This window comes from Rhodamnia argentea, chromosome 2 (assembly GCF_020921035.1).
Source record: "Rhodamnia argentea isolate NSW1041297 chromosome 2, ASM2092103v1, whole genome shotgun sequence".
Taxonomy (NCBI): domain Eukaryota; kingdom Viridiplantae; phylum Streptophyta; class Magnoliopsida; order Myrtales; family Myrtaceae; genus Rhodamnia; species Rhodamnia argentea.
Genome location: NC_063151.1, coordinates 31,338,088 through 31,353,278, shown reverse-complemented (window position 1 = coordinate 31,353,278; position 15,191 = coordinate 31,338,088). Strand labels below are relative to the sequence as shown.

The window sequence follows — 15,191 nt, the reverse complement described above, 5'->3', positions numbered from 1 at the left end:
AGCGAATGACACAGAGAGCAAAAAAAGAGAGAGGAAGTGATTATGTATGATTTGCCTTTAGATTATAGCACGATGATATTGGGGCTTTAGTGAAGCCAACTGAGGTATTACAAATGTTTTAGCTTCAATCCCTAGAACTACTTTGATGCCACGTCTCAAACGCCGGAGTTCTTTATTTTTTTTTGGGACCTTCAGAAGCCATAAATGATTCTTCAGCTTCGTAGAAATCAAACTACATCTCCACATTCATGGGAAGATAACTTGCGCGATTCACTTGAAGACTCTTAATTTGAGTCTCGGGATCATACTGTCGCGTAGTGCATTTGAACGGAGGCACCTGGAAATGATACTTGAGCAAGCGCAAAACTCCATCGGAGCTCAATGCTTGAGCGTCTTTCTAGATTGACACAACTGTAGCAGCAGTGGCGGAAACAGACAGGGTCTGGGAGCAATGAAAATTTGCCGAATAAAATGACTCTGCAAGAGCAACGACAGTGGCCTCCTCGGAGAGTGTCCGAGCAAAAGCCGCTGCACAAGAGAGATAGAGATGGTGATACCGTTATTGGTAGGGGCTGAGTTGCACATTGAATAGAATTGTATCGAGTCTTATATGAGGGACTACATTACAAAGTTGGGGGTTGCCCTACTGAGTAAGTACCACTCAACTGTTTGTCTGAATTTCTCTAGTTTTAAGAGTTAAAAACACCCAGAAACCGCGATTCCTACCTAACCGGGCAACTAAGAAATAGACCACTCTTCGAAGCGCATTTTCCAGGGAGAAGTAGCGCAAGTAGTTACCAGTGTTCACTGCCGCTCCTAATCACCATGGATTCAGATCCTTGATGGAGTTATACTTTGTAGCGGACACATATCGTAATCATAGACATACATAATTGGCATATCCTTAAAATGATGTTCCAGATCAGGTATATAACATGGAAGTAGGCACTTTTCTTTCATGACTTCGTGTGTGTCGGAAACTTTAAGAACTGCCGCCCGACCCTTCCTAGTAATCCCTCTTCCAGCTAAGTGATAATCGAACTCTAGAAGCTCACTGACGACAATGGTTAGATAGAAATGACAAATTCAGTTCACTACGGCATAGGAAAACCTTGTCCCCAAGTAGAGAGCTGCATAGTGGGGTTAATTACCAATTGGTAATTATCCAAACAACAAAATGATGATCCCTTTCTGACCAGAAACATTAGGCTTTCCATTGCAGAGACTTTGAACTTTTCCTTCCTTTCCTTTCCTTCCCTTTCATGAACATAGTAACCAATGGAAGGAGCTTATGTAATGAACAAGTAAAGATATGTGATGCAAGTGGAGTTTCCCACTAGCAAACGTCCAGACGAAGACGCAGCGGCGCGCTGTTGATCGACCGATTAGTTCACAATTCTTATCATACCACCGCCAATCCTTTGATTTTGGGTCTTCTATCGGTTGGCTCGGCAGACATTGCCTTCCTCTTGGCAACATTATTGGTACTGGTGCTGCACTTATTGGTGTTGTCCTCTTTCTGGTTGTTCTTCTTGATCTTCTCGTCTTCACTATCATCTATGCTGTCACCTTCGATGTCTTCACAGGGGTTATTGAGAGACTTCAAAATGTATGGCTGAAGCTTCTCTAGATCTGATAGCCGGACTGGTTTCAACAAGAACTCATCGGCTCCTCCTTCCAAGCACCTGTGATTGACATATGATTTCTAACATAATTCCAAAGTAGTACTAAAGCAGCATTCCCTTCGATTGACCTAACGTCAAAAGAGGTATAAAGCCGTGCGTCTTTTGCTTTTCACGGGAGAAAGCAAACTCACATGTTGATTCTTGAAGGCACGTTCTCCGATGACATGACCACAACCGGCACATCTTTCCAGTAAGATCCCTGAGGAAGTACCTGAGATTTTCAGCTACAAGTCTAGTCATGAATTGTAATTTTTACGCTTATTTTGTTGCGATCCCCTCTTTTTGATTCATCAACCCCGCTTGTTCAATCAATCAGTTGCAACCGGGGAGGAATTGCTATTGCCAAGTTCATATTTCCTTCTAAAACATTCGAACAACTGATCAAGCAAGAGAGACACGGAGAGAGAGAGAGAGGGAATGAAGACAAGTGATCAAGTGGTTTTACCTTGACTCGTCTAAGCAAATCATAGCCGCTCATCCCGGGCATACAGTAGTCTGTCATGATCAAGTTGACTTTGGTCCCCTGCACATTATAGATCAAAATCATGAATCATGATCATGATCATGCTTCCACGTTTCAAGATGTAAACAAAGCAAAGCAACAAAAACTTCAGGATAACATGTGCATGTGATGAACACTTAACCGATGTAGTGAGAGAAATTAAGTCCTGTGTTTTCCCACAGTGTACTTGTAAAGAGAAAGAAGAGCCTATAAGAGGAAAGGGAGAAAATAGTATAAAGTCCATACATGTAGGCATGAGTAATTTTTATTTTGCCCTAGGTAAATAACGCACCGCAAGCCTGGTCCCCATCCCATTGTGAATTATGTGATAATTCGTTACTTTTCAAGGAATTCTTTTGCAGTCGTTACTTTTGAACCGAGGCAAATACGCGTTATGTAAGAAAAATTATGCTGATAAAAACTTTTTGGGCATGCATAAGACTGAACACAATAACGAGAAGTTCCGATCTTCTTAGCATTGTCAATAATCCATTGCTCAATGATCAAACTCATTCTAATAGATTACGGTGTGACTTATACAAGATACTCGCCAGACGAAGACCTGGAAAAACGACATGGCTTATGGAGTTGAGCGCAGGTGTGTTCTTTTCACTGCAAGAGAGAGAGAGAGAGAGAGAGAGTCTTTGGATTCAACTAGTCTCACCTCTTGAAGTGATGGCTGCAACGGAGAAGATGAAGCAGAAGCAACAGCACTGGAATTATCAAACCCATCCTGGGCATGTAAATTGCTGGGATCATCAAGCAAGCCCAGAAACTTGAGCGCCTTGTCCCCAGAATCCACACATGTAACTGCCATTTGTAGACACACAGGTATATTATATTTAAGGATCTTATAGAACTCTTGAAAACAAGAGGAGAAAAAGCAAAACGTCACAAGTTGTGGAAACTAAGAATGTTCGATGTCCTAAGTTGTTGATGCTCACCTTCGTAGGATGAGTCCTTGAGGAGCCTCTCCAAGAGCTTCCTGTCCACGTGGCTGTCGTCCACCGCTAGCACATGGAAATGCTGCCCTCCTTCTCCTCCTCCATGTAGCTGCTGTTGCTGTTGGGTGTCTTCAACATCTGATGTTAGCTCCATATACTTGTCTTACAGATGAGTTAGAAATCGCAAAACAAAAGAAGAGGAGGTCGAAACTCCAAGGAGGGTTTGTTAGAATTTGCGGTTCTTGCTGATCAGGACCATTACTGTAACCATGTCTAGATATTGCTGTGACTGGCCCCTTTTTATATGGTCACTGAGAGAGAGAGAGAGAGAGAGAGAGAGAGAAGGTGGCGGTGGCGGTGGTGATCGTGTGTGCGGTTGTTCCGTAGGTTCGATACATGAAGTAGTTGAGAAGCAACTGTTTGTTGCGGGAGGAGATGGTCTGTGCTTTTCTTTATTGCTTGTGATCTCCCTGGCTAGATTCTCTCCCTCTTTAAGTCCCCCTTTTGGTACAACCACTTGTAATCTCTCTGCCTCTCATTGGATTGGATTTTGTTTGATTGCCAAGGAAAATCCCAAGATCTTTTTTCCCACTTTTGTCATAATTGGTACGTGCCCGGGTTGGTGTTTTTTCTAAGGAAAAGAAATAGGGTTCTTGAAAATTTCACGAGTAGATTCGGATAGAAGGGAAGACTTTGAAAACTTTAAGAAAGCGTCCTCAACTCACTAACCCTAATTTCTTGGTCCGCCATTGAACTTCTCATCCTTATTGACACTGCAAACGTTTGATAAACATGTTTTGTGTACTTTGAAAGTTACTTCAGAAGCAAACCAGCTGTTTTTTGTGTGCTAAAAGAAAGCATTTTTATCTCTCTCCTGGGTATCTAAGCTGCTGAAGTCAGATTAGTTTTCGGTTCTTGGAGGTGGGGGACAATAATTATGAGGTAATCTCCTCTAATCTGCTCTTGCTTGCTAAACTGGGCAAGGGCAAATTGGTTCCAACTGATGGATACTGTTCAGACGTTGCACCTGTCGTGGATTGAATAGTGGTTTGGGCTATTCCTTCTCCTTCTTTTCGCTAAAGAAGTTCTTATTTTTTTCTAGCTCCCAACCCCACATGCAAACTCGTTATGATTACTGTGTTTCAACAAGTGCAGAAAAGGTTCGACATGCAATTATGCTTAAACAATAAGCATAGTGCTGCACAGCCAAGAACAAAAGTTTCTGATAGTTACAGAGAACAGCAAAAGAAAGAACAGGCTGTAGATTTGTTTAAATGGGTTACCTACGCATATGCTTGTGCGGGAGAGAACCTTAGAAGTCATTTTGGCATTTACAGGGTGGTTTCTTAGGGTTTTTCCGATTCTTTCGAAGTAGTTCCATGGCGTACGCGAACAGGCGTGACCTTCTTTTCCGGGCGTGCGATCTTGAAAATGCACGTGAAATGGGTAAACTCGATAAGACGGAGAAAGTTCAGGGATTTTCCTGGCACATGTAATCGTAGATGTGCGATGATGTCCCCTAAAATGCACAGGCTTGACAACACAAAGGAAAGGTCAAAATAGTGGCACCTTGAAGCTTCGTAGGAAACAGATTTCAAGTACCGTTCTCGGGAAAAAGGTACTAAAATAAGCCGTAAATTTATTGGATTGGTACCGATTCGGTCCTGAACTCTTTAACTAGATCAATTTTTGTCCTTGAACTTTTTCACATTGGCACCAATTGAGTCGACCTGACTAACGTCGGCCGAAACCGTTGATGTGGGCTGTCCGTTGTGTATGATCTCGTGAAGCATCCGCGACCATCATTTGAAAGTCGAAATTCCGACTTCATGCTCAATGAAATCTTTTAACCTAATATGTCCACCGAGGCTACGAATATTTGGCTAAAATTCTATATGTTATGTAAAAGCCTGGACTTTCATCTTCTCAATATGTAAGCAAGAATATAAAAATTTCACTCAATTACATTCAAGAAGGTCGAGGGAAAATTTCAAATAAGGTAAGTTACTCATTTGGATATGGTTTAAATGTCATAGCCACCAACCCAAGCGGCTATGAGATTCTCGGTGGCTTACGCAATTATTGGATGGTGACCTATCGGATCTATTGGTCACATGTAGATCTTACAATATCTCGTTCCTCGATCATATTTTTCTGATTGCGGTTTAAAAATGGTGCTCAATAATATCGTCACTTATGCCAAAATTAGTTGCACTTATCTTAATGTACAGACAATTCACGGTGCGAAACACATGAAAAATTATGATTTTTTCACTCCGTGTTGTTTCTTATAAAGGTAATGACCCCATATCTTATTATCGAATTAAGGCGTATAATGACCGATCGACTAGACAGAAGACTAGCCAATATCATATTTATTCATCACCATCATCTCCTAAATCAACTTTTGAGGTCTCTTCCATATTAGGTTCCACCTGGCCACTTTACCGAAATCTTTATACGCGATAAAGACGATCCGAAACGGCTTAATAAAGACCATCAATGATATTATCATTACATTAATGGACAGATGAATCGTGATACGAAATGCACAAAAATTCAAGATTTGTTTTTTTAACGCGTCTTGCCGTTTCGAATGTAATGGCTCGAGTATCTTGTTATTGAAGAAGCCTACAATCGATCGATTAGATAGACGACTAACCAATATCATATTTATTTATCGCCATTTCACCACCTCAATTAACCTTCGAGATCTCTTCTGATGCAGCCTCGCGTGGCCACTCTACGCGAATCTTTGTAAGCGATGGAGATCGACGCTTTACTTAATGAAGACCTCGTTCAAGAGGCCCCCCCTACCTTGCCCAAGATAGAGATAGAGAGAGAGAGAGAGAGAGAGATTGCAGAAAAAAGAAGCAAATTCGGCCCGCCGGTCTTAATTTGCCAAAAGAAACAATCAAAGGCAGAGAAGAGACTAAACTAAACCCTAATTTTCTGGGTAAACAACCCTTGCGTGACTCCCGCGTAATTATTAAGACTTTGAGTACTGAAAGGAGGGAAAATTGGTGGGGGGGACCACCGGACCATCCGACCCGACCACAACATATGCAAATCCGAAGCACGTTAGAATCGTCGGTTGTGTATTTGGCACCAAAGTGAATCTCGGTGTGATTTTAGTGAAGGGGACATGAAATAAATAAAGTTTGGGGATTGGCCACCCCCCCGGTGGGCCCGCCTGGCAATATTTCCTAAATCTTTTGTGGGCCCATTCTCTCTTCTCCCTCTCCAAAATCTCCCGATTTTTTTTTTTTTAAGAATCTTTTCTCGTACGATCGAACGGAACGTGAGAGCGCGCTAAAAACAAAAGAAGTACTCGTCTCGACTTGATCTTGCATGTTACTCGACCGTTCGCATTTCGTAAAAGAGAAAACTGCATAAACAATTTCTGAATTTCGACCTAATATAAAATATGATCTTTAAATTTTTAATTTCTTTAATATGTCATTCAATTAATTTAGATTCGAGAACAATATGAAATATTTTCATATAATACATTGACTAAATTAAATATATAACTGAAGTCCAGATATCATGTTGAATAATTTGAACATGCAGGGAAGATATTATATCTTATATTAAAATTTATAAATCCTATTAAATAAATTAAGAGTTTAGAAATCACATTCAAGTGCAAAATCATATGAATTAACATGTAATTTCGCAAAAAGAAAACACGATATCTTCGTCGGGGCGATTAACTCAAGTCTATCGACATTAAAAGACGGAATGAGTCGACAAACGGTCCATTTCTTCGATTTCGGTCAAGACTAAAGTAGAAAGTCCCCCGTCGGCATGGTCAAGCTCTTTGAAAATATTCTTTTCTTTTTTCTTTTTCCTTTTTCCTTTTTGCTTTTGAGCCATCAACAGGGTGTGAGAGAGAGAGAGAGGAGGAGGGTCCCACTTACTTTGTCTGCCACGTGTTACGAGCACATGGGTGGAAGATCATGATGGCGTGTGTGCGCAGAGGTACAGTGGATCGTGGACGTACATTGGCCGTTTGATTGCATCACGGCCAACACTGGAATGATGCTTCTTTATTTGTGGTTCCTGGAGATAGAAAAGGAAGGCTCCCGAGGTGGGCGCACGAAGATTTTTTTATTCTTTTCTTGTTCCTTTAAACAAAATGAAAAAACGAGATAAATAAACCACAAATTTTATCGGCAAAAAAAAAATCATAAATTTTAACCCGATATATAATGTGATCCCTAAATTTTTTAATTTATTTCGTGTGATTCATGAACTTTAGTTCTATATGCAACGTCGTCCATAAACTTTTAATTCGTTCAATGTAATTTTTGAACTTTTAGATTTGGGTACTCTTCCATTCCGGTATAGATATAGATATGAGATTTACAATGTGTTTTTCTGTACTTTCTCAACCTATTTATTTTGTTATTGTCTTTGTACGGTGATGGTGCTGGAAACGCCGAACCTATGCCTCGCACACCATTTTAGCAAAGCCGTAGCTATTGGAGAGGAATTTCTCGATATGTGCTCATCACTTATGATGATACGACATTGGGTGATCGGTCGCTAGTTGTGCTTGGATGGTATCACAGATTTGTCCTTGAGGAATGAGCCAATTTCGGCAGGTTGTACCAAATTGATTTCCTTTTTGAATTTACTTGATTTGTGAAATTTTCATTTTTATTTTGAACTGATGTATCTTTCTTTCCACCAAAAAGAAAAGTGAGATCTCTCGAATTCAAGAAAGTTATTTATCCAAAGCAGGTCCAATCAATCACACTATATTTTCGCATAAACCAATACCCAACTATGCATAAAACCATCTTTCCTCTACCTAGAAGTGGCAAATGGATGGATCGGGTCGAGTATGCTTTGGATCAACTATGGTCCGACTCCATATTAACTCATTTAACTCGTTTTGATCTATTTTCATGATATGCAAATCTAGTGACATATACTCGACCCGATTTATATTGTTAAAGCACTTAAATTTTAAATTTTAGTTTAGAGAAATTTGTTTCTTTTACATTTTTAAATATATATATTGATAAAAAAAACTAATTCATTTATGACCCATTTATAATCTATTTACGACCTATTTTTAAAAATCGAGTAACCCATTTATGATCCACCACCATGCAATATGGGTCAAATATGGGTTCTAGACTCATTATGGGGAAAATTTCAAAAAAGAGCCTGGAGTCCTCTCGTTTTTTCAAATAAGGGCATGAAATGGCCATAGTGTTTCAAAAAATAGTTTGGCCCAAATGATATTTTCGTCATTTCTCATTTTGATTTTTTTTTCATTTTTCCCTATTTTTTTTTCCTTTTTTTGCTTTTTAAAAGTAAGAAAAAAAAAGGAGGAGGAAGATACAAACGGGAGGGGGCTGCCCTCCCACCTGTGGCCGTCGCCCCACCACCGGTGGCGTCGCCGAGCCCTCGGCAGTGGCCGGCGACCCCGTCGACTTGTGGCGAACTCACCAAAGATGGGAGAGGGCCGGCGACCTCGCCCAAATATGAGAGAGGGTGGCGGCCCTCTCCCGTCTCTGGCGAGGGTGAGGGCCACCGAGCCCTCGCCTTTGGTAGGCGGGGTCGTCTGCTCTCGCCGAGGTGCTGGAGACCCCGCCGACTATTACCGCCTCCTCGCCAGCATTGGGGCAGCGGCCACAGGCGAGAGGGGCGCCCCTCACGCCTTTGTGTGTGTCTTTTTCTTTTTAATTTTAATTTTTTTTGCTAATTTTAAGGAAACATAAAAAAATATTATAATAAAAAAGAAAAAAATCAAATAAGCAAAAAGACGAAAATGCCCTTAAAATGTGCCTTTTTTTGAGATTTTATGGTCACTTTAGGCCCTCATTTGAAATAATATTTACTTCGGACCCTTATTTGAGAAAATAAGGGCACTTCATACCCTTATTTGAAGCATGGTTCACTTGGAATCCTTATTTGAGAAAACGATAGGATTTCGGGCCCTTATTTGAAATTTTCCCCTCATTTTGCCATCTCTATATCTGCCTATCGAATTTATTTCTCCTTCATCAATTGCTGACCTAAGCATAAGAGGACCAAATTCGGATCATAAATCTAAACGCCTTAACCTGCTCCGCTCTACGCGAGTCTAGGTCACTCTCTCGATTTTACTATTTGAGACCAATTTTGCTCCTCGACAGAACAATTACGATTGATGAACGGATTAATTTCAAGAAATTTTTATTAAGTCACTTTTTTCATATATTTAAGGGCCGAAAAGGAGTTTTTTTGACGTAGTAATTATCGTAATTTTAAGACCCAATCCGCCAATCAAGATGGGCTGACCTAATCACGTGCACACTACTCGTCGCACGTAAGAATCTCCGATGCACGGGTGATGGCAGCAATCACGTAAGTGCCGGGTCGTGCGTGATCTCCCATTCGGTCGTCAAAGAAAGTTTAGCCGACATCATCCCGAATCCCCAAAGGCACGAAACGAGTGACTTCTTTTGCCAACAGACTCATTGCTCCTTTTCCATGTCGATTGATCTTTCCTTGTCCTAAACATGTGTCAATCGACCCAATTCCTTAAAAGGATGAAAATAGCAGGCTCAATTTTAAAGTAAGAAACGATTACTTGACTGCGAGATTAATAATATATTTTTAACCACAAAAAAAGTAAGTAATAAATAATTATAAATAATCGCGGGATCCCTTTTTTCAGGAATTTATGGCTCATGACATGATGGTACTCTCACGGTCGCCCAAAAAATGTTATGCTAATAAAGTCCTTTTTAATTTGCTAGTTGTACATGCGCTTTTTATTACCGAAAATGCAAAGGGAGAAGGAGGAAGAGGACACAATTTATTGTTGGTCTACGATAATCATTTTCGTGAAGATTGATTAGAGAGATGCGAAATTCGATCTCGTGGCGTTCATAATGTCTTTAGAATTAGAAATCTGTCTTATTAATATCGACTTTTCACATTGGGAAATGCGCCGTCGTTTGTTTTTCTTGTTCTCTTTTTCTCGATCGGAATACATCTCCACTTTCGTGCGAGCTCGCCTAATGAACTCGGTAGCTAAGCCGACCGGAGTTATCGCCAGAGTTCGAATTCAAATGTAGTCCCCGTTGGCCAAGAATTGACCTCGAAATCGAAAGAGAGGGTCATCGAGAAAAATGGCATTTCCTTGATTTATTGTAATCTAGAGTCATTTTGCTCGACTTAGTCAATTTTTCTCGAATAGGTCGATGTACCCTTCTTCATATAAAGTTGGATTAAAATCGAGAAAAAAGGGGAGACATGCGCATACCAAACTTTGAAAGAGCCATGGGGTCACGCATCTCATGATCCTTTTCGTGCCAATCTGTTGACCTTTTCTTCTCTTTTGGTCAGCACTCTTTTGCTTTGGAATGTGCACCCACCCTGTTGCAAAAATTAAGGATTATCCTTGGCCGATCTTAACCTTAATCAAGTCGTCCGGAATCAAATCTAAGATTTCGATTGATTCAGTCCCCGGGACCCACGCAGCTCTTTTTAGCCTCGTCTTGGCAAATCTTTTGACAAATTTTTTCTTGTGATTATCATGTAAGAGATCTCGTACAGGATCTGGGCCATTGATTGAGACCCCTCATGATCTGGCCCACATTAGTCTTTTTGGTCAAGTTCAACATCTTTATAATTTCATTTGAACACTAATTTACATGAATCAATTAAGGGTGCGTTTCTCTGACCCAAATAGCAAACCACCCCCGCACCATCCCCCCGGGGCCAAAAAAATTAAGAATGCATTTGGAATTTATTTTCCTCGTCTTCATTGACTTTGAGGCTACATAATGGGGGTGATTGATTTCAGGATAGGTGATTATCATGAAACTGTCTACTAAGGATCGATTTCGAAAATTGGATCCGGGAATCGCATGTTGATTTCATGGACCCACCAATAAAACCAAACCGCTGGTCCACTTCAATTCTTGGGTGGGTCCATGGAACCGAACTCGGATTCAAGCGATCAGTGGCTTATTTTTTAGCAAACCATGAAACCGGTCCCACAATGTTCGTTTTTCTACAAAAAAGAATGTCCTGTTCTTTAATTACCATGTTGTTTGTAAAAAAAAACTTCAAACAGATGAAGAATATTTCACTTTCCTCTTCGAACTTCGGGCAATGAGTAGATTGAAGAAACTAAAAAGTTATAGATACAAAAAATAGGGTTTCCAACTTATAGCAAATGGAGACGACCGAGACCAAGAGAGGTAGGCTAGGCCGCGAGTCTTGTCAACAAGGAACGGCCGGACGCGCTATCATGAGTCGAGAGGAGTGAAGAGTCGAGAGACGGAGAGGCAAAAGGAATCGCTTGAGAGAGTTGAGAGAGAGAGAGACCGAGATACGACAAGATGACTCATGAGCGAGATTAAAGACTTAGAGTTCACATTTTTAAAAAAAAATTAACACACACTCATCTAAATATATTGGCGGGTGGGAGATTCCACATTTGGAATTGGACCACTATCCATCGGTTCCAACTCAATGGAACCGAAAGTTGGTCCAGTTCCCTTGGACTCGATCTAGGCGGTTATCGGTAATTTTGCACACCCTTACTACGGATTTGTAACATGATCTAATGGAAGCCTTATGACGAGAGAAAATTTCGATTTTCGACATGTCACGCACGATCGTGGTAAGAGAGGATATTGGATTCTTCGATATTATCCTTCTTTTTGGATCTCTATCAAGGTCCCATTTTGTCCTGCCGAATCAGAGTTGGTTAGATTTTATATTCTTCAGACGATGGATTAGATTTCTCTCCCAGTTTCTAGATTGGCTTTTTCTTTACGTGCACGCGTTGATTTTCTTGCTCATTGTATCCCCAAGTCCGCTTACTAGCAACGAATTAAACCCAATATCTTCTAACCAAGAATGATGGCAAGGGAGCTCGATAATGTTCTTGTGGTCTCGCGTTCAATCGTTATTGGAAGCATTTTTTAAAAATAAAATTCTAAGTGCTTGACAAGACAACGAGCAAAAACGAAGGAATTTTCCCGTTCTGCGTAAGAGTTCTGAATAAGCAAAGAAAAAAAAAAGTTTCAATAGTCAAAATAAGCCACTGCTGAACAATCTTATCAACCTTAAGCGTCCAAAGGAGAAATCGGATACCGTGAAGGACCCGCAGACGTTTCAAAATCCACGGTCAATCTTTTGATCCTTTTACCTAAACATAAGCGTGATCATCACGAGATTTTATGGTTGACAAAGCAGCAAGGGAGCTGTTGCGTTCAATGCATGGTCAATCCAAAAATGATTCCCGATGGGTCCTCTTCGCTCTAATGCTTGCCTGGCTCGTTTTGGGAAACGAATCGCCTCTCCCGATCCTCTCGTTGAAGAAGTAAACCTAACCCCAGCAGCCTCGACCTCTCCATTGTTTCTTATCTGTTCATAAGACTATCGTAAATACACGTAAGCACTCGCAAAGGCGTGCGATGAATGCACGTAAGAACTCTCGAATGAAAATGGAAAAAAGATATGGAACTCTATTTCCTTCGAAAATGACGAGATCTTCGAGGCAAGAAGAAGGGGCCAATCCATATCACGGCGACTTGGTTGTGGTTTCTTGTTTCTTTTTAAGCGTATTGCTTTTCCTGCTCGTATTGGACAGAATATGCTGAGCCAAATCACACTTCCTCTCCTTTGCTTCTTCTGAAATCAACCGATTTAAACAAAATATCGATCTAGGCATGTAAGAAATCGCCACTTTAACACCGCGTTAGCTAGTTTTAATCGAAAAAATTGTTATCTTTTCGTTTTTCTAAATTAAATCATACTTATTTCGTAATCGTGTCAAAAATAGATACACTTTTTTTATTTTCTTTTCAGATTCTTCTTTCTCACACTTTGTTAAAAGCGCTTTCTCTCACGAGGAAATGTACACCGCGTCGGGCGATGGGCTACATCGAATCGTCAATCGAGGAATGTACAAGTGGAGGGCTCATGACCGTGGAAAAAAACTTCTGAGTGCTAAACCAAAAGTCTCGATGCAATTTGCAAAATCTGGGACATTGCTTTTGGAAAAAGCTTTTTGGATTGGGAAACCTCATGGGAAGTGCCAAAAGCGTATACTTAACCTCTCGTTGTTGCTGACGTGTTCAGCGCAATCCTTGCATCGAATGATGGGCCAACACAGTGTATCAATTATGGGCCGCCGAAGCAGGCCCATTTGATTAGGTTTTTTAATCTAATGGAGTGGCCCAATTTGACCTTGATAGATTATGGGCCACCATTGATTGGGAAGATGCAGCCCATTTGACTAGGTTTTGACGCTAATGGCGTGGCCCAATTTGACCTCTCTACATGTAAAAAAGCCCGAAAGGACGCGGAAGCTTTCGCGCCGTGAGCTTCGCGGGAGACGACGAACTCTCAGAGATGAGGAGTCCAACTCGTTCCCTCGACTGCTCTACAGATTTAGTCTGTTAATGCTTCGGCTTGTTTCGTTTCGCGAAAAAAAAGTAATTTAACATGTATTTCCATAACAATGATCTTGTTGTATCGCTTACAAATAATAAACGAACGAAAGATATTTTCAACGTCCACGAATACATTTAGACATTGATGGGTGATTTTATGAGCTTTTATTTTTAAGAAACAATCGCGAGTATCGCTTCAAAGAGTTAGCCAATGAGAAGATTGTTTTCACTATCGACAATAATTTATGTTTAAACAATTTCATGAACCATAAAACTACTTCTAGTCATTTATTATTTACATTTAAATATTTTTACAAGTGGTATAAGCTATCGTTTTTTAAAAAACTCATTTTCGAATTATCCTTTTGGACACTTAACCTTTTCATCATTATTTTACCGGAGCTTCATCTTCAACATTTCCACGCGTGCTCGTCTATGTAAAACTTCAAATTTTACCTCTTTTTCTCTACGAAGCACCGACACGCCAATCCCCTTGGCGCGTCGGTGTCGGACACGGACGCGCGTTCGACACGCAATCCACGCGTGTCGAAGATCCGACATTGGTCAGCGCCAGGGACACGCAACGGACGCGCGAGTCGGTGAGGAAGGAGGGTGGGGAAAATGTAGATCTGAAACTATGAAATTAGAAGGAGAGGGGGAGGAGGATGTCTAGAGAGCCAGCGACGGTGATGGAGGAGGGCGAAAAAACTGCGGATCTGGAAGAAGGGAGGCAGCGAGCGAGCCAACGCTAGAGTGAGTAGCGAGCACCTGAGTAATGAATGGGTTTTGTGTGCGCCGGAGGAGAGAGCGAACCAGCGGCGGAGATAGCGTCGGAGGAGAAACGAGGCAGCCAAAATCACGGTGGTTGTCCTTGCTTCGTTCACTTGGCAAGACAGAGAGAGAACAGAGAGCCTGGGGAAGAGACGAGCAAGGAGAGAGAGCGTGGGAAAGCGTGTGAAATTTTTTGAAAAAGTAAAGGGAGAGAGGAGAGGGGGAGAGCGTGGGAAAAAGCAAGATAGAGGACAGAGGGTATGGGGTGTTGAGTGATCTAATTGAAGCAATCAATTCAAGTAACTTGTTTTTTTTTTTTTTTTGTTATTTATTCATTTCCTAGGCTGGCTTAGATTAAATTGGGACAGTATTTACGGTAGAAATTTTTTCTTTATTATAAAGGTATTTTTTGTAAATTCTCTATTTTTATAAAAAAAATCATAAAAAATAATTTATTTTATATAAAAATATATATTTAATTTATAACGTGTCTTTAACATGTCGAAAATCTTTATTTTTTAGAAATGACGTGCCGGCGTGTCGTGTGTCGCGTATCAGCATTGATGCTACTTAGCTTTTTCTTTGCTAGATTGGGTCCATCGATAAGTTGACTCGAGAAGATATTTGGGGTAAGCGGTTGTCAGAGCCGGGAATAGATGTTATGCTGGATTCCGGTTCTCGACATTTCGACCGACCACCTTGGGAATTTGGATCCTTGTTGTCCAGCGACAAAGTGGCTTATCTCCTCCCTCTCTCGACTCCGTTTATTTCACGAAAATTAAATTATTTAATTTTTTTCCTAAAAACAATATCCACCGTAATGTACAATAATAAATGAGCAACAATTTTATTTTCATTAAATCTTGTAATT

General features: G+C 40.7%; 1 protein-coding gene across 3 annotated transcripts; it reads right to left on the bottom strand.

Annotated features, from left to right (window-relative positions):
• Positions 1 to 1,067: 1,067 nt before the first annotated feature.
• LOC115745778 (two-component response regulator ORR9-like) lies at positions 1,068 to 3,841 on the bottom strand. 3 transcript variants are annotated; one of them, XM_048273711.1, is made up of 6 exons: positions 3,132 to 3,841; positions 2,852 to 2,997; positions 2,131 to 2,208; positions 1,817 to 1,896; positions 1,392 to 1,685; positions 1,068 to 1,355 (listed from the first exon to the last, which is right to left on the bottom strand). In XM_048273711.1, exons 1-5 carry the CDS (start codon positions 3,283 to 3,285, stop codon positions 1,403 to 1,405), a joined length of 741 nt encoding a protein of 246 aa, XP_048129668.1. In that variant the 5' UTR covers positions 3,286 to 3,841; the 3' UTR covers positions 1,068 to 1,355; positions 1,392 to 1,402. The 3 variants fall into 3 exon arrangements, with proteins under 3 accessions (XP_048129668.1, XP_030537267.1, XP_030537329.1); XM_030681407.2 differs by having other exon boundaries at positions 1,068 to 1,685; positions 3,132 to 3,838; XM_030681469.2 differs by having other exon boundaries at positions 1,068 to 1,685; positions 1,817 to 1,884; positions 3,132 to 3,827.
• Between the last annotated feature and the right edge of the window lie 11,350 nt (positions 3,842 to 15,191).

Excerpts from the sequence above, each read along its gene's own strand:
- LOC115745778 (XM_048273711.1), bottom strand. The coding sequence starts at position 3,285 with ATGGAGCTAACATCAGATGTTGAAGACACCCAACAGCAACAGCAGCTA. Across the intron at positions 2,998-3,131 it reads CAAGGACTCATCCTACGAAG|TTACATGTGTGGATTCTGGG; the intron begins GTGAGCATCAAC and ends TACAAATGGCAG. Across the intron at positions 1,897-2,130 it reads ATTTGCTTAGACGAGTCAAG|GTACTTCCTCAGGGATCTTA; the intron begins GTAAAACCACTT and ends TGAAAATCTCAG.